This window comes from Lissotriton vulgaris, chromosome 10, assembly GCF_964263255.1.
Source record: "Lissotriton vulgaris chromosome 10, aLisVul1.2, whole genome shotgun sequence".
In the NCBI taxonomy this organism is placed as follows: Eukaryota; Metazoa; Chordata; class Amphibia; order Caudata; family Salamandridae; genus Lissotriton; species Lissotriton vulgaris.
This window is the reverse complement of record NC_141698.1, coordinates 955,461,043-955,479,493: the sequence shown is the minus strand read 5'-3', so window position 1 is coordinate 955,479,493 and position 18,451 is coordinate 955,461,043. Positions and strand designations below refer to the sequence as shown.

At 42.2% G+C, this 18,451-nt stretch overlaps 1 protein-coding gene across 1 annotated transcript in view; it reads right to left on the bottom strand.

Annotated features, from left to right (window-relative positions):
• The window catches only part of PLXDC2 (plexin domain containing 2), a 1,375,592-nt gene that overhangs the window by 152,341 nt on the left and 1,204,800 nt on the right, over nucleotides 1-18,451 (bottom strand). Inside the window, exon 11 of the mRNA XM_086941957.1 lies at nucleotides 2,638-2,791. Coding sequence (XP_086798083.1) covers nucleotides 2,638-2,791 — 154 coding nt within the window. The remainder of the gene's footprint in view (nucleotides 1-2,637; nucleotides 2,792-18,451) is intronic.

The following is an 18,451-nucleotide window of genomic DNA, read 5'->3' as shown; positions in this document are numbered from 1 at the left end:
CTCTCACCAGGGTTTTCATGGCGGTGGAACCGCCATGAAAACCCGGGCAAAGAGGAAACTAAGTGGGATCTACCGGGCCAAATTTTGCCTCTGCGCCCTGTGTATGCCCACAGGGGGGCACAAATGTCCTGCACGGCATGGACGTTACAGTCCATGCCATGCAGGAGCCTTGTGAGGCTTTCCCATTGCGATGCCACCGTGCCTTTGAAAGGGTACTGCAGGAGGAAACGCTACACCGCCCACCTGCCAGACTACAAAAAAATGTTTTATCTGGCGGGCAGCGGTCACTGTCGGGGTGCCGCAGTGGCTGGCCGCCGGCCCCTGTAGCACCAAAAGTCATAATCTGGCCCTAAGAGTTTTCATGTGCATTGCATGCAGATATAAAGGGTGCAATCTTTTTTCAAATAGTAAATACAACGAACATATCAACAACCCATTTGTCTCTCCATTCTATAGGTTTAAGGGGGTAGCGCCACCGTGAGCCACTGCATACGCCTGGCTGATGGTTGCATGTATGTATTTTTTGGGGTGCCTGGTTGCACACAAGAAGGATACCTATTAACCTCTCTATAGAAATTACTTCCAGAAATTTGGGGCAGATGGGATTCCCCTTTGTATGTAATATGTTTTAGTATTGTGTGGAATATTTGATTGTGAATAAACATTATGAAGATTACTTGTGATCCTGATGTTAGGGTTAACTGCAATTGATCACAGTCCTTCATTTTGTATGATTGCCAGTTGCCAGATGGAGCATTGCATCTGTCCATTGATAATCATCAATATTCCCCTTCTCCTTCCTCTGCTGACCATGAATGTATCTGGAAGCCATGGTCTTCTATATATTGGAACAGACCACATCAAATGCATTCTGTGGAGGGGATCTTCACAGACTCATTGCTGGGAAGAAAAATGACTGCTCAGTGTGACTGACTAGTTCCTGTGAATCTGGAAAGCTCACTAATTGTTATTGTCAGTCGGATGTGCCTAACTTCCTGGTCTTTGAAATATATGATATGGCTTTCCTTAAGGTTGTTGAACATCCATTCAACCTGAACCTGCATGAGTACAGCTGCTGATAGTGATTGCAAGGTGTGGAATTTAGTGTATATGACTTCTTTGGCTGGAAGCAGTTCGAAAAGCCCTGCTGAAATTGTACTGGCCCATTTGATGCTGGCCTTGCCTGCATTGAAGGCTCTAGCTATTCCAAGAGATCAAGAGATTTGTACAGTGGCTGGAAGACCTTTCTACCACTCAGCACAGCCACCACATATTTTATCCTAACCTCTGTGAGGGTGGTTCTTCAAATTTTGAATTGGATTACCCAGACCATCTGGGTTTACAATGTAGCAAGAGATCCACATTTTGGGAGAATGACAACACTAATCCTAAAATAAGGATGTAGGCTTACCTTACTGCATCCAATAAATACACTCATTGTATCTGTATCCTCTGTCTTGTTCAATTCTAAAATGTCATGTGAATTCAATGGCTTTGCTGTGTTCCTTCTTTGTTTTAGGTGTTTGCGTACAGTAATCTTCCCCAGCTCATCACGAGGTAACATTTTGGTTAGAGATTTGCAGATCTTCCATTTTAATCTGTATTTATTAAGGTCAGAGAGCAATTTGAGCACCTTTGGTTGAAAATGTATAGTTGCGACCTCATTCTTCTTTTCAAGAGTCCCTCGATTATGCTGTCATATGAGGATTGCAAACATTATGTGGTGGGAACTGCCACAGGCCATGTTTTTACCAGTTTATTTTTTTACACTATTGTGTCGTTCGTTATTGTGGTGTTCATAATATATGAGCTGACTTACTGTCATAGTGTAAATATATTATTATGGTCTTGAGTTTAGATGGCAGTGTTGTGCATCAACAATTATGGCTGGACATTTACATATTTGGTACAACTATGATAACTGTGTTGTATTATATTTATAACTGCCCTACACCACCTCTCTAGACCTAGGTCTTAATTGATAATCCTCATCTACTTGGAGGGCCAAGGTTTCTTAGGCTTAGTTTGGCTAACTTTCATTTCAAGTCCCAGTACATGGAGCCCTAACTCCTAGCATTATTACATTTTGAGTGTTTGGTGGCCCCTACAACTTTGCATTTTGGAGAAATCGTTGACAGCTTGCATGGCTGATGCATTTTAGAAGTATGCTCCAGCTAAAAATAGGAAATCTGATCCTGGTTACGTAGTCCTACCCCAATTCATTACAGCTGACTGCAAGACTAAAGCAGATAAAAATAAGGTAAAAACACATACTGCTACTATTACTACTACTACTATTAATACTACTACTACTACTACTGCTACTACTACGACTAATAATAATATTAATAATAGTATTAGTTAAAACAAATATATTTGTGTTTCTTTATTATATGAAGCTGATGAATTTAGTTTCCCATTAAGAGGGCAGACCAAATATACTTTGTGATGTTCTCCACCACAGTATGCAACATTGATCTGAGAATCAATATTATTTGGAACTAAGTACAGCATCCCACTTTTTGGTAGGTAGTTGCATGATTCAACATAACAATAACTCCAATTAACCAACATTCTACAACCAAGAGAAAAACAGATACATTTTGGAGATAGCTACGACAGTCAGGAAAATCTTACCTTCAGTGGGCAGGCTTGTGGGAAATTGTGATGCCGTGGTTCCTTTCGTTGTTGTTTGAATCCGAAGTCGTGTGGTAGTTGCTTGTACTATTCCTGTCGTTTGAAGTGGCGTCTCGGTGGCTTCAGTAAGTTTTTCACAGAGCTTCTCTTTCGCCTATCAAGATATATCATGCAAACAGGACACTATGACAAATTACAAGGTTGAAATTGCCTCGAATATCTACATTTAAAAATTAAAATAACGATTACTTAATTTTAGCAGGTATGATTCCATATAACAAATTCTTTGAGGCTTCACAATGCCAAGATAAATTGTGGGTGTATTTATTGAATAACTGAAATAGAAGGGTATTATTGTTGGATAATTCAGAGATTTTGTATTTGGTTGTATATTGCCATTTCTTTGGTCGGATACCAAGATCCTTAAATGGCCCTAATAATGTTTTGATATATATAAGTAGTGGCGGGATGCAAGCCTTTTTATGCCATGTTTAATCTGATCAGTTTAATCTACTCAAAGTTTCAAACCACTGTTGGCGTGCTCGCTTGTTTCGCATTCCGCCCAATTGCACTGCAACATAGAATGAACACGAAAGGACCGCTTCTGGTCCCTATCAAGCTGCACAACCATGTCTGTCACAAATGAGTACAATAAATCAATTCTGTATTTGACTCTACAATTAATCCACTTTTATTCCATATGCTTTTCTCTGTTTGTTTTCTTTCATCAATTCATTTTACTATTTTTTAAGATTATTCAATGAAGTTCTTCAAAATCACAAGAGACCAAAATGTTTCTGCATTTCACAATTTTATTAAAAAAAATAACCAATGCATTTTGGGATGTACCCTTTGTCAAGGGTATCTAAAATACAAACAAATAAACAAATAAACAACCATCAACTCAGTGATATTACTTCCATTATACGAAATGAGCTGAAAACAATATTTAATCCCACAGTTAAAAGATCTGAAAACCCTTGCGCCATTTGATTCCAACAACTATTCACTTCAAACAGTCATTGCTTACAGCATGACCCATGTTCAACCTCCCCTGATCTCCATGTTATGGTATCTCTAGCGTTCTACCATCCCATAATACTGAAAACTGTAACTCTGTGTCCTGCCGTGAAGCCATTATTTAATCATTAACACTACGATGTGGCTGGGTGCTTACGGTGTCATGTTTGCATCTACTTTTAAATGAAAAGGCGGGATTAAATGTTGCTTTCAGGGATTTTGTTTGTTAGCTTGTTCACAGTGATTTCAGTGTATTTAAAACGTAGGCTCCTTAAATAATTAAGCCCAATGTATCCACAGGATTACTTCAACATTAGTAAACAGTTTTTCAAATAAATCTATTCAATATAGTAAAATGGAGCAAGAAGAGAAGAAGCACACAGCCAAGAAAGGTTATGTTTAAAGTAAATTGTATTAGAGTAAATCACAAAGAACAAATCATGGGGACAAATAATAGAACAAAACTTTGAATAAAAGTCATGAAAAGCAGTATAGCTACATTCACTAATTATTTCATAACATTTCAACAGCTCCTGATAAATTAGATGAAGAAAACCAAAATCAAAGATGTATAAAGGTGTCCTTCAGTGCATGAAAGCTGAGGAGTTGATGTTATGAATTGATTAGTGAATGTAGTTATACTGCTTTTCATGACTTTTATTCAAAGTTTTGTTCTATTATTTGTCCTCATGATTTGTTCTTTGTGATTTACTCTAAGACAATTTACTTTAAACATAACCTTTCTTGGCTGTGTGCTTCTTCTCTTCTTGCTCCATTTTTACTATATTGAATAGATTTATTTGAAAATTGCAGGTGAAAATTGATTCAATATTCTAAAAGAACTGGCTGCAGCAAATAAAAATCTACAGCTGGAGACCACAGTGCTCACTCTTGCTCATCAACATCTACGTTAACCCGAGTGCAAAGGACAAAACTTAATCAACTAATATTGGTCCTGTATGACCTGGTCAGGGATCATCCCATAGCTGATTGCATGATAACAGGAGATATCAAAAGGAACGTCTTTCAAGACCATCATGAGGACAACGAAGAGATCTTCCCTGAGGCCTCCCAGAACATCGTCAAACAAACCAGGCTGAAGGGTTGTTGCAAGCTTGCTATTGGAACTCCTGGTCCTGCAGCTCAGCAACATGGGCTTCAAAGTACTAAATGACAGCTCCCACAGGATATCCTCCTAATAGGTCAAGAAATGATGGAAAATATCACTTTTATCCCGACTAAACCATTTGTAATGTAGAACTGTTCCCCTCAGATGAAAGCTACTGCATGGTCCCACACACTTAGAGCAACCACAACTCTCAGATTACAAGAATTAATTCCAACCTGTCCCACCACGCTTCAACCTGTGCTACAAGTAAGGGCACACACACAATACCCTTAGGTGCCTCAAACAGTGAGACAACATCAGCAGTAAAATCATGGCTCGTGTACACCTACTACAGGGGCGTATTCAGGCGACAGCTCACCGATCGAGTGGACAAATCATAGCGCCCGACTTCTTGCTAAATTCTCACAATCAGCCACAAACTTCACCCAGTTGTACTGTTTCACCAAGTAATTTCTCCCTATGATAATGATTCAGCACCTAAAGAAAGCACATAAAATCACTATGAGAGGCGTTCCAATGAACCTTGAGAAGAAAGAGCAAATCATAGTATTCAAGTTGGTGCAGAACAATTGCAAGCACTCAGTTCATGCAGAGAAGCTAAGTCACCTAAATCACTTCTGGACGATTTTCTTCTGTGAGAGTAAGGAAACAAATTTTAGGAACTTCTAGGATCTGGTATCCAGGCAAGTGAACTTGTATGGCAGGACCGGCTGTGCAAACATCACTGAATCAGAATGTGAGTGAAGACTCGGATCGTCATCTTTCCAGCCCAAACGCAACTACCATCTTAACTATGCCCCAAGATCAAGTTTGCCTGTCCCTCTCCTCCGTGAATTCAATATCTTTGTTTAGTCAGCTGCAACAGGTTATGTCGAATGCAAGGACAGGTGGGACCCCCAGGCCTTATGGCCTCCACCAATCCCTCTTCAAGCAGGACATCCCTTTTTGGGCAGGCAAACTCTCACCACTTTTTGATTACTGCTTGAAGAACTCAGTAATACTGGCGTTATTACACGGGTCATCATGCAACCCATCCACAAAGGGGGCCCTGGATCAGATCCCAGCAATTACAGACTGATTGTGCTTCGGAATAACAAAGCAGAGTTCTATGCCAGTCTGTTGCTGAAGGACCTGCAGCAATGGGTGGAGACAAGCGGCTCATTCCGAAGAACCAAACGGGTTTAACTGCAAAATCTAGCACACTCTCCAACTTGCTAGCCAAATCAATTTTATTGGACAAAGTAAACACCTTGCACTCCCTGGGGCACTGCTGGTATGTAGACCTCAATGCCATGTGTGACCGTGTGGCAAGGGGGGCATTCTGGTCTAAACTAATGAAATGGGGCATCCCCCCACAAAGCTTTTGGAGCCTATCATCCAGCTGCATTCCAGTACCTGGATCTACATTAAACTAAGTAACAGAGCCTGTGTGGCAAGGAAAATCCCCACCTCACTGGATGTAAGGCAGGGGTGCTAGCCCACCTCCTTTTCAATCTGTTCATCTCTGATCAGTCTAAATCCGTCAACTCCAACAGTCACTCCCCAAAGATTGGTGAGGAGATGAAGGCTGTTGCCACCTGGATGAAGAACAACTGCTTCAAGCAAATTTCACAGAAGATCGAAGTGCTAATCATGAACTCACCCCCTCTGCCTTGGGACAACTCCTGTTGGCCCGCAGCCCTTGGAACCCCGCCACACCCACAGACCACGCACAGAACCTCTGCCTGATTCTGAACTCCTCACTCACTATGAGTCGACAGGTCAACGCCATTTCAACATCCTGCTTCCACACGCTATGCCTGCTCCAAAAGATCTTCAGGAGGATCCCCACTGAGTCCAAAAAGACAGTCCCCACACGCACTCATCAGAAGCAGAATTAACTACGGCAATGGACTCCATGCAGGCATCACCCAGATACTCCTCAAGAAACTGAAATACAGTCAGAACGCCTACACCAGACTCATCATCAACATCCCCTGCCGCAGCCACATCACCAGTCACCTGAGAGACCTCCACTGGCTCGCAATCAACAAAAGAATCACCTTCAAGCTCCACACACATGCCTACAAAGCCCTACATGATGCGGGACCTGCGTACCTCAATCACTGCCTTGCATTCCACACACCCAGCGGAGACCTCCACTCTGCCCAACTGGCACTGGCAACCGATCCACGTAGCCACAAGACCACAGCCGGTGGAAGATTCTTCTCCCACCTCACAGGAAAGAACTGGCCTCTCCACTTGAGGCAAACACTGTCACTGCCTCAATTCAGGAAGGACCTCAAGACCTGGCTCTTCGAATGAGCTGCAGCGCCTTCGACAGAGCAGCAGTTACCCACCCAGTGCCTTGAGACCCGTACAAGTGAGTAGTCACACTTTACAAACTACCTGATTGGTTGATTGATGTATTGAACAGATTAACAACCTGCTTTATGCAAATTACTTAACCCTGTTCATCTATGCAAGAGAAGAGTTGCAGCGCTGTTGAATCTGCTGAACTCCTTCACTGTGATTAACAGCTTGGAGGTCAACCTGAAGAAAACCAAAGTTGTAACACTCAGAAGGAAATCTTACCAAGGGGGTGGCCTGTTGTACAATGGAAACAATAGCATGCAGGACCACTCCTTTAAATATCAGGAGGTTATTATCGATGCAAAAGGCTCCCATGCTTGGAAACAGAAGGAAGTTGAAGGAAGTTGAAGCAAAGGCTCTGTTCAAGCAGGTGAGTCTGTCCAAATTACCAAGCTCGATGTTGGGGCCAAGCATTTCCCCCTCCAGTTATGAGGGCTAAAAGCACCCCATCTCTTTCCTACGGTGAAATACTACTGGGTAGATATTGCAATCTGCTCAATAAATGCGTCTTTTGCATGCCGAGATCCTCTTCCGCCGACTATATCAGGCTGGAACTGGGTATTTTCAGCCAGCAAATAGTCAGAGCAGGCACCTTTTTAAATTTGGGCCATGAATTTTGGATGGCCTGGGTGGCTGTCTAGAGGTGCTACTCTGGGATGAGATCAATACCGGCGGCCCTAGGTAATTGCACCATCAGGTCCTTGAGGACTGCCTAAGCACCCTGGATGTGAGAGATCTCTGGACCTCCAACCTGAGTGAACCCGCCTTTGAGCAAGGCATTAACAAATGTGTATGCCTCTGGTCTTATCACTCTGGCAGGACTATTTTAACTAAGCGTAAGCATGCCTGGGTAGTCATCAATTCCTATTAGCCAATGTCTACCTGTTTTGCACCTACTCTAAACCCCAGAAGACAAGATTCATCGCTTTCAGACTTGGGGAATGGCCTTTTTTTAAACACCTTGCCAGCTGGCGTCAGCCCTCAGAAGGAACAATTTGTATTGGCTGTGGTCTCTGTGAAGGATCTTTTGAACACATCATCTGCCTTTGCCCAGCCATTCTAGAGGAGTGCAAACCAAGAGGGAGGTGATAGTGGAATAATTTGGAGTTTGTTCATGACTACAGGCCATCATCCCCTCTCTCGACCCAGACAACATTACTCTAAACATTCTGATGACCATATGTGTTAGTTTAGGCGTTAATAGGCTAAGCTGCTCAAGGATTTTACTGTGGGGCCTGCGGCCCTCGCCTTTAGCAAACGCTTCGCTGTCCTTCTAAGAACATGAAGAATCACCACTGCGTTCACCTCTGAATGGTCTTCTGTTTGTTTAATAACATGACCCACCCGGGACACCCACAATTGTTTTAGATAGGGGTCTACGGGGTAGTGGCATTTTTTACATTTTTTATTTATGGGGTTTTCCGGTACCCACACCAAACCACAAAACGCACTCTTTTTGGACCAAAATCGAGCTTTCTGCCAAAAATGGTGTGAATCAGTTTAGCTGTTTCGGTTGTAGCTGTGTCTATAGTTCATATGAAAAAATGAATGGGCAAAATGTGTTTTGGGACCCCCTTTTTTCTAGGCTCTCGCTTGACAGATCAACTCAAAACTTCCCATGTGAAAACTGGTCAAAAAGTAGCAAAGTTGTGTTACAGAAAGTAGCTAAAGAGCTACCAGTAGCTGCAGAAGACTGATGTGGAGGAATTCAAGGTTGATATTGGATACTAACATCAAAGGGTAAAGTCAAACTCTATACTGAAAAATTGCTTATAATATATGATGCCACAAATGTATGGAGTCTTTCTGGTACTGCTTCCCGAGCACCACTTAAAAAGCACCCTGAAAACTTATTGAAAAGGCAATTAGTCTTTAGTGATAGAATAGAAGTGCTTATTAATTGTGCAATTCTTTAAAATTAGTTTATAAGGAAGGCAATTGACATTTTGCTTTATGTTGATGTTATTCATAATAGTCTCCAACTTTACATGTTGTGCCTGCTAACGGCTCCTGGGACTCCGACAATAAGTCTTGCAATACTCTGTAAACATAAAGAGGAGTGAAAACCTTTATGTTTGAACTTTCGCTTCCAGAAATGGGAAGGGATGTATGATTTTAGCTAAAGTAGGTTTTCAGGACTTTGCGGGTAAGAAAACGTAGGGGCATCTATGCAAGTCACACAATACCAGACACAACTAGTTGTCTAGTTTTTAGAAACGACTGGGTTTGGTAGGTTTCTGTGAGCGGAAACCAAACCTGGGGCCAAATTTTGCAGGTATCCACTTTGCCAAAAGAGCTAGCTTTTCTTGACACAATTTTCTTAGCTCCACTTTGTATTTTTGTATTTTGTGGCCCAGGCACACAAGTAGGTACTGTTTTTATTAGGAAAAAATATGGACAAACTGGGTGGTAGGATGTTTGTCAATCCCTGCAGCCTCTGAACTTTATGCCTTAAAAATGTGAGCAACGTGAGAAATGTGAGTGGAGAGAGTAATGTAGTTCCTATATTCCCAATAGGCTCTGCACATTGGAATAATATATCCAATAGATTTGACGTAGGACTGAGGTCTACTAGGTCTCTATCGAATATATTAGACTTAATTGTGAGTGCCACCTAGCTCAGAGGCCACTAGAAACTTTCTTGAATACACGAGAAGGGATTAGTTTCTGACAACGGCATAAACATGACAACTTTGTTTCCCCAAGAATAAACGTATCTTCAGAGTCATGGAAACAATAGATAGATATTTTACTCAGTCAATTGTGCATGCTTCGTTTCATCAGAGATTCAGAGAAAATAGAGAGGCGGGCCTTTTCAATAAAAGGATTTATTGAACAGTCTTCTTTCTCTTCCAAGTAAAGTGACCTGCTACAATCATAATACTGGTTGAAAAGTATAATGTGTATAGTACAAAAAGTATTATAAAATAATACTGTAAAAGCATTGTATGGTTTCTAAACCATAGATAAATACATACATAAATAACAAAGGCATAAAAAATACTCAACTGGTGCTTCTAAAATCCGCCTACCCCAATGTACCTAACCTAAGTCTAGCACATGGGAAGAAGTAAATGAGGTGTAGCATAGGTTTAGTTTTTCTTTGCCAAGAATGTAACCAAGATTTCTCTTAGGGTCTAATCAGCTCCGTACCTTGGTTTTAGAAGGAAAGAGGTCTGGTATCTCTGTCTCAGGACTCGATTTCCCAACACCCCGCAAGGGGTGCTTGGAAACACTGGAGCTGGATTCTCAGCAAGGAAAAGGACAGCTTCTCGAGCAGTGCCTCAGCTGGAGGGTCAGCTTCCTTCGGCACGTAGCGAGCTGCGTCGGGCAAGTAGATAGTCGAGCTGCTCTGAACCACTGTGTGTTTGCTAGGGTAATTGTAGGCATATTTATACCTGGAAGGTGCCTAGTTTGATGTAAAGTCAGACATAAAAATGTCATCAAAGAACCCCAAGGGAATGGTAGTCCTTTGAAAACTCCATGAATTCTTTGACAATTTAATATTCAAGCAAGGGGATGTCCCTGACTTCTGAAGCCGAGTTTTCCAAAAAATCGTTGTGGCTTTTTGGAACTAGTCGAAGTAGCCATGCCTGTATTTGGACTGCATGGGTTATGTCTAAATATAGTTATGATTTATATGCCTATATAATGCAATGTGAATTGTACCTATATAAGGGCATGCATCAGTAAATTTCTCTTGGATCCTAAAACGCTGTACAACAAGAGGATGTCGCTGGGTTCGAGTCTCAGCTAGGATGCTCACCATCCTGTGAATCTGAGTAAATAACTTATTCTACCGACCTTAACAAAAATGAATGTGTCTTTCTGTAACGCAACTGGTGCTCATGTAAAGTGCTCTGATACCTTCAAGTCTAGTTCACAATCAAGGGTTGTAGAAAGATTGTTGGGCCATTGAACAACCTGATGTCTGTGTGGGCTCCCCTTTCAGTATTTTGCCTTTTTGTATGATGTCTAATCAGCTCTCTGACCCATTAGAAGAGCAGATGGGAGTAAACCCAGTGGGCAGAAAGGGCTTTCTTTTGTTTTTTATTTCAGGGATTGTCCTCCTGTGGCAAATTCAATTAGGGAGAGGTATCAGTTGCAAGAGGACATTCTCCCCTTTCCAATGATAACTCTCCCATGAAAAGCGGTGATTGTGAGGCTGAGTTAGGCCCTCGTGCATTAATGGAAGTTAAAGTTAAATGAGCCGATCTGCTCCTTTTCCTTTTCCTTTCAGATAGATGACATCAGTGTGTCTTATCCAATGATCATCATAAAAGAAGAGAAAAATAGACCTGGGCTCCCGGGGACGTTCTTACTTTGCAGTCTGACCCCAGAAAAAAAAGGGAAATCCAGTGTTGCAAAGGACCGTCTTTTGTGTGGGATTCCCCCAGATTTTCGCTTGAACTGTTTTGCTTTCCATAAAACTCTGTACAATTTACCCCTGCCAACCATCGGTAAAGTGCTTGTTTTCCCCTTTAAACATGATGAAATTTGTGTACACCTGATTGGCACCTTTAACTTGCTTATAGATACCTACTATATGGTTCCAGGTGTACCCAGGGCCTGAAACTTAATTGTTACCATTGGGCTGCAGCACACATTATGCCTCCCACTGCAGTGACACAGCATATACAACCCCAGGCCTACCACTGCATCCTGGCAGAACCGTTTTAGGACTGGCACCTCAAGCTATCAAAATCAATGGTTTTTAAATGGCCAAAGCCTACCTTTTAAATGCTTTTAAGTCACCACTAAGATAGGTCTTAGCGCATATAAATGTAGGGTGCATGATATTTGAAAGTATGACATGGAACAATTTAATGTTCAGCATGCCGTGATAGTGAAAAAGCTTAAAATGTATTTTCACTATGACAAAACAGACTGCTGCCATAAGGAATTACTGGATTTTATTATTATAATTTATATTCCTAACATAAGTTTCACAACAGCTAGCAATATACACAAAATGCAATTTAATGGCGGAATTGTCCCTAACTATTAAAGAAAATAAATTTTCAAAAAATCAACTATTTTCTGCCTACACCCTCTAAGGCCTTTCTCCCAGTATACACCTGCTGTCTGACTGCCAATGGCTCCCTTGTGGTGAGAGGTAGATTGCTCTCAGACAAAGGGCTTGGGTGTTGTGAGCTGCTGGACTTTACCTGACAGGGTGGCCCAAAGGCTAGTTACACTTCAAAGAGGTCTACCCTGCCACATGCCTGACACTAGGCCTTACCCATTCCATTGTCCCTGTTGCCACCTTGGCACCAAAGACAGTGGAAGGGGGAGCTGCCCCACAAGTGTTTTGTGGGACAACAATGGAAAGTTTACCCATTATTACGTCTGGGTGGGCAGAGGGAACTCTGGTCAGGTGAAGAAAGGTTAAATATACAGGAAGTGCTGCAACAGTTGGTAGGATCACCCCTGGAAACTATTCCCCCATTAGTTAGGCGGTGACCAGGATTTGCCCCACTCCCACAGGCTAGCACAAGGCAAAATGTGCGCCCCCAGTACCCTCCTCAAAACACTCCTAGACCGGAGGGGAATTAGAAGAAGGACTCTCTTGTTGTCTGAAGAACCCTGCAGAAATACTAGACCTTATTGAATCTTCTTGTCTTGAAACCAGAACCCGAGAAATGACTCTAAGGGTTAGTTGGTTCACCTCCTGTTTGAGCTACATGGACACAGCAAGATTCAGGAGCACTTTTTCCTGCATTCCCAGCTGGTGAGCTCCAACTGGAACTGCCCTGGACCCTTCTGCTAGCCTCTGCAGGAGTGAGCCTTGATCTCCCGGCACTGTCCTCAAGGTCCTGAACCCTTGGCTGTGAACAAAGTATACTCCTTCTGTCTAACCCTGAAACCTGGGACTTAGAAACGTTCTGCCAATATTTTATCTGAGGAACCAGAGAGAGACCGATACCAACCTGCCAAGCAAATCCCCCGAGAGTGCATCACCAGTGTTGTGTTTGCTTCTGCTCCAACAGTGTTCTTCTCTGCAGCACAAAATCCATTTCGGCAAGGTCTCTGTGAAGCCAGATCTGGCAATTTCGAGCCCTATTTGGCTACAGTCTGCAGCCTTGCCCTGCAGAGGAAATCCAACTTCAAGAAAAGTTTTTAAGTCCAAATGTAGAAAGCTTCACTGGACCATGCCGCTACCTGCATCCAATCATCATCTAGAACTGTTTTGGCAAACTTTGAACCGTGCTTTTCCTGCTTTAAGTTTATCTTGCTGTTGTTGATGGCTTCACCAAGACCTCGCCTTTTAGCTCCCTGTCATCGTTGAGCCCATCTTCAGTCATAGCCTGTTGGCTTGGTCCATTGAAGATGCCAGCCTCCCAATATCTTTCCATGTTGTTGTAGGCTACCTGCGCTCCATCATGTTAACCAGATTCACAATGAAGTGCTACCCCACCAGGAGAAAGGAGTACACATTGGCCCTACTCATACCCTTCCCAGTATGGCTAGTATGCAAGTAAATTGTTTCCTAGACCTCAGCTACAAGGCAAGGTCACTGGATCAACAGAAACAATGAAAACATGGTTCAGGGAGAATGTGCCCTTGTCAGTAATAAAGTGAAAGGTAGAGGATACTTGGGCCGGGAACTCATTTAAGTGGGCTCCTGAGGATTTCTGGTAGCTTCCACACAGAGAAGTTCTGAAAAAGTAGGGATTTTCAGTAGTAGAGTGATATTCAGTAGCAGTAAGCACAGATTTAGCATGACCTACACGTTTGTTCTTAGCTTCTAGGAAATAGGGAGCAGTCAGCTCCACATTTTGAAACCAGTCATTAGAGCCTATGCTTTTCTGGGTTGGAAGTGTTTAACAACTTGGAGGGGAGTACAGTCTGGAATTTGTGTCGCTGCCCACTGCCAATCAGGCAGTTCCGCTTTTGGAGTTCAAATGTCAAACTACTGAAGGTGCTAAGGGGTTTGAGGAAATAGTGCTCTTTGACTTTTCAGTGACTGCCCTGTACTAGAGCTGTCTACATGCATCTGGCCATGCAAAACCTGAGCAATGTCTATTAGTGGGAAGATGTGTGCAGTCTACTCAGAGAAGTCCAAGAGACAAAACAACAGGAAAGGAAGAATTGGAATGGGATGGACTGTATTTAATTTTCCCTGTTGGTATCTTTTTAATTCCATCTTGCTAATACAACTCAAACAGAAATTATCATCAATGCGTAGGTCAAAAATGGGTGATGCACCATTTAGTACCAAAACCTATCTTCTGTGCTCAAACACTTACTAGTTAGTCAACACAGGAGGCTGAAGAGACCAATGACGTATCTCTCCATCACATCACTACAATGTTGCAGTAAAAAGTGAAAGATAGAGGGGAACTTTATGCACACAAAAACAAAGTGTATGATCTACTACACAGATGATAGGGACTCATTCATTTCACAAGGCAAAAGGCTCAACTTGGGAGGAGACATGGTTATCACCATATGGTTTAGCAATGTAGAGAAGCAATATACATAACTGGAGTTTCACTAGCACTCATTCAAGTAGCTTTTTGTGTTATGTGAATTTATGTAAAATTATCTTGAGAGTATATGGTATATTTTCTCTTATTTATTTTTCAATGGTTAAACATATGTAGATATTCTCATGGTTTCCTTCAAGACCACTCCCCTCAATATTTCATACCTTGATAAAAAAAGAGATGCCTGTCAGATGTGATGCCTATATTCACTGTGAGGAGATGAATATAACATGTTCCAAAAAACACATGGGTAGGTACAGTTTTCAGTACAGTATTCCAAATGTATAATTAATTTTTACCTATGTATAAGTGAGGTGTTCTTTTTTATTAGTTTGCGTACATAGTAAGGGGAAATGTGCATAGAGTATACCTAGCATACAGAGTAGAAGAGTCAGATTTATTTGGGCATCATATGTACTAACACCACGCAGGGAATTAGAAGTAGATGGTAAAAAAAATCTGAATTTATGGTACAGATCACACACTCAGAGCACCTCAATCCAATTAGCAATCAGTGAAAGGACTATAAAAAGGCATAGCCACAGAAGGGCAATGTGTCACCAGTTTTGTCAGAATTACATATAGGTACTAGCCTGTTCCTGCTGCCAAAAATTGATCAAGTCTTCCTACCTTTGAAATCTTGGGAGTTAGACCTTTTAGTGGCCTTGTTCCAGTTCCTGTTTTATTGCCTTTCATCATGAGGAGAATTCCCTTGGTTCTATTCCTTCCCACTGCTTTACACCCTCTCCTATTCTATTCTAGTTAATCATCCCTTGCACAATGCCATCTGATTAAAGCCAATCTCCACTATTTGCGACAGAGGGATTGGTCATCAATTCACATACGTTGCTGCTAGGCATACAGATTATCCGAAGTCCTGCATTCAGGTTCAGTTTTTTCCTTTGGGAATGTTGTGTTTGTCCGGGTGCATGGCAGGTGGAATTACCAATTACATAATCTCTCATTTACCATAATATTAATAATAAATATTGTGTGATTTGTTATTAAACCATTGTAATACAGTACACAGTAAAACATTAGTAAAATTCATAAAGTGTGCACAGTAAGTAATAAACATTAACCCCTTGCATGCTGATGACAGAACGGTTCCGTCATCAGCGACGGCTGAGCTGTGCTGATGACGGAACCGTTCCGTCATGACTCCGTCCGCGCAAGGCGGAGTCAGCATGGGCGGGGAATTCCCGCCGCACGCAAGGGGTTAAAACATTTCCATTCTCACTGCAAGAAACCCATAAGATAGAGATATTTTATGAGGAATTGGAAAGGGGGCACCCTTCCTGGCCTATAACTGAAAATGGTCTAAATCAGCCCCTAATATAGCGACCCTGATGGATCGGCAGTGAGAAGGGGCTACATCTTACGCACTAAAGAAGGGGCCTATTCCCAAGAGTGAATGCGGCTCCCAGTGACTACATATCTATGTAAAAAAATTGTTACGGTCTATGTAACCTGAACGTGCAAGTACAAGAGATGTAGGGGCATATTTTCGACAGAATACGATAATTATCGCAAATCGGACTTAGCTTTTTTTTTTTATCTCTGTCTATCGCTGGTTGACATTGCTGTGTTAGCAGCATATTAGCAACGCTTTGATCAGAGGCGAAGTCAAATCCAGCATAGATGGCGATGAGCAGCAATAGCATGAGAAACCAAGCGATAATTAGTAAGCTCTAATGAAAAGCTTGCTAATAGGCAAGTGTGAACTTAACCACACAATCCACCTCCAACACAAAAGATGGTTAAGTCAACTTTTAAACAGGTGTTAAATTCCTGCGATAATCGCGGTTTGCGCAGCTTTTTTAATCGCTTTGTGGGTCCGGTGCCGCATTTTTAATAGTGCGAAGTTGTGTTTGCGACTGTTTTCATGTAGTATTAGTGAGAACGCCTACTTTGCATGTCATTAGCAATAAATATTGCTGACATGCAAAGAAAAGAAAAACGCCAGCTATCTCAAGAAAACAAGCGCTAAAGCATGTTAGCGTGTTCTTTTTGATAGTGCGATAAAAAAGTCGCCGGCTTTTTTGGTGATATATGCTGCTGAAGTGGCGAAAGATTTCTTGATTATATGCCACCAGTGCAGTAGCAGCAAAGTTGCCTTGGGGGTTTTATTTCCTAAGTAACCAGGATTAGATGTTAAATTAGGCCACAGGTACGATTAGCCATGTCCGGGGTGGCAGGAGAATATTATAGTAGATTTTATCAATATAAAGTGCAGATGCAGTATCATTGAAGCAGCTGTGTGCAGATACTGCAGCAAGGGTGCTATGATTCCAAAATCGACCCAATATAAACAATAGGAGAATATCCAGTGCAGCTTATAGGGGCGAGAGCGGAGTCTTACAGAGGAAATTAACGGTATAGAAATACAGGTACAGCTGGTTCAATAAATAAGCTGTTTGCTCAGACCGTGTGTGCCTTTTTAGTGACACACACTGAGGTAAGGGGTGAGGGAGGTGCAGTAAGTGTTATTAATATTTATTTATCTAGTTATCTAAATGTTTTATATAGCGAGAACATGACCTAAGAGGGTTTCAGAGTGCTTTACAAATAGTCATGAACAAATGAAAAGGAGACGAGTAGGCCAAACAGCAACATGATTGGGACAGATACAGGCGGTCATGTCAGAGCTGGTGGAGGCCGACCAGTATAACGTGAAGCCCAAAGGTCTATATACAATAGTATAATGAAGCATTAAAAAAACATGGGTGCTGTATACAACAACATGTTCAGGTAAACTTAGAAAAACGTAGTTCTTAAACTATGTTTTGACTGGTCACCTCCCTCCCCTGCAACAGCTGGGCCCTGGCCTAGTTTAACTTAACGCCCAATGGATTGAAGCAGGCCATCACGGCCTCCATACAAGACCTTATGCCTCGCTCATTCCATGTTTTCCGCAACAGCACATGCACAACCCACATTACTGTTGTGCACAGGCAGAGAATATGAATTATGTCTTCCTGACCCTGGTCACATTGCTTCCAATTATCTTGTACTTCCTGCCAGATCCATGCAGGATAGTTGCTTTAAATCCAAAGGGCCAACCGCCTATATTTCAGAAACTGTATCTTGGTCCACTCACTGTAGGGTTCGCTTAGGTAGCTCTGGGATTTTAGCGTGGTGTAGCTGTGTAACATCATCTAGCCGTGTTTGCCTCAAGACAGAATCGTTGTCCTCCAGCAATGACAGCAGCTGAGTGTTTGTTTTAACCAGCTTTTTGAACTCTAGATGGCTAAACAGTTAAGTCCCAAGAGCTGGTCAAGACAAGAGTCTCTCATTTACCACAAGGACTTGTTTCTGATTCTTGTCCTTGTCTGTTTCCAACTTAAATGGTGTCACTGCTGTTTCCCTACTGCATGGGAGACATCTCACTGTTCAGTCTGGCTTACTTATGAGCAGTGTCAGGCTAAGAGCCTGGGAAGCACTCATTTGGATAGACTCCTGGAGGGCATCTGTTCTCCGCCTCCAACTAGACACACACCTGCAGCAAAAAAGGTATTTTTTGCAGCTCACACTTGCAATGCAGTGTTTTTTGCTGCCCCTGCTTGTCGTGCCATAAGGCAGCTGCCTTAGCACCCTTTTTGGAGACTGGATGCACAAAACGGTGGGATCAGTAAGCAACTGAAAGTACTGATTCCAGCAGCAACAATGTATTTTCTTAAATCCTACTCACTGAGAACAGGTGTCAACTCACCAACCCCCCTTTACATGTGGCAAGAAAAGAGCAGCCTGACGCTGGGCTAATCTTACAAGGCAGGGCCTGAAACGACCTTGCAATAGCGTGTGAAATTCTAAGCAACAAAAT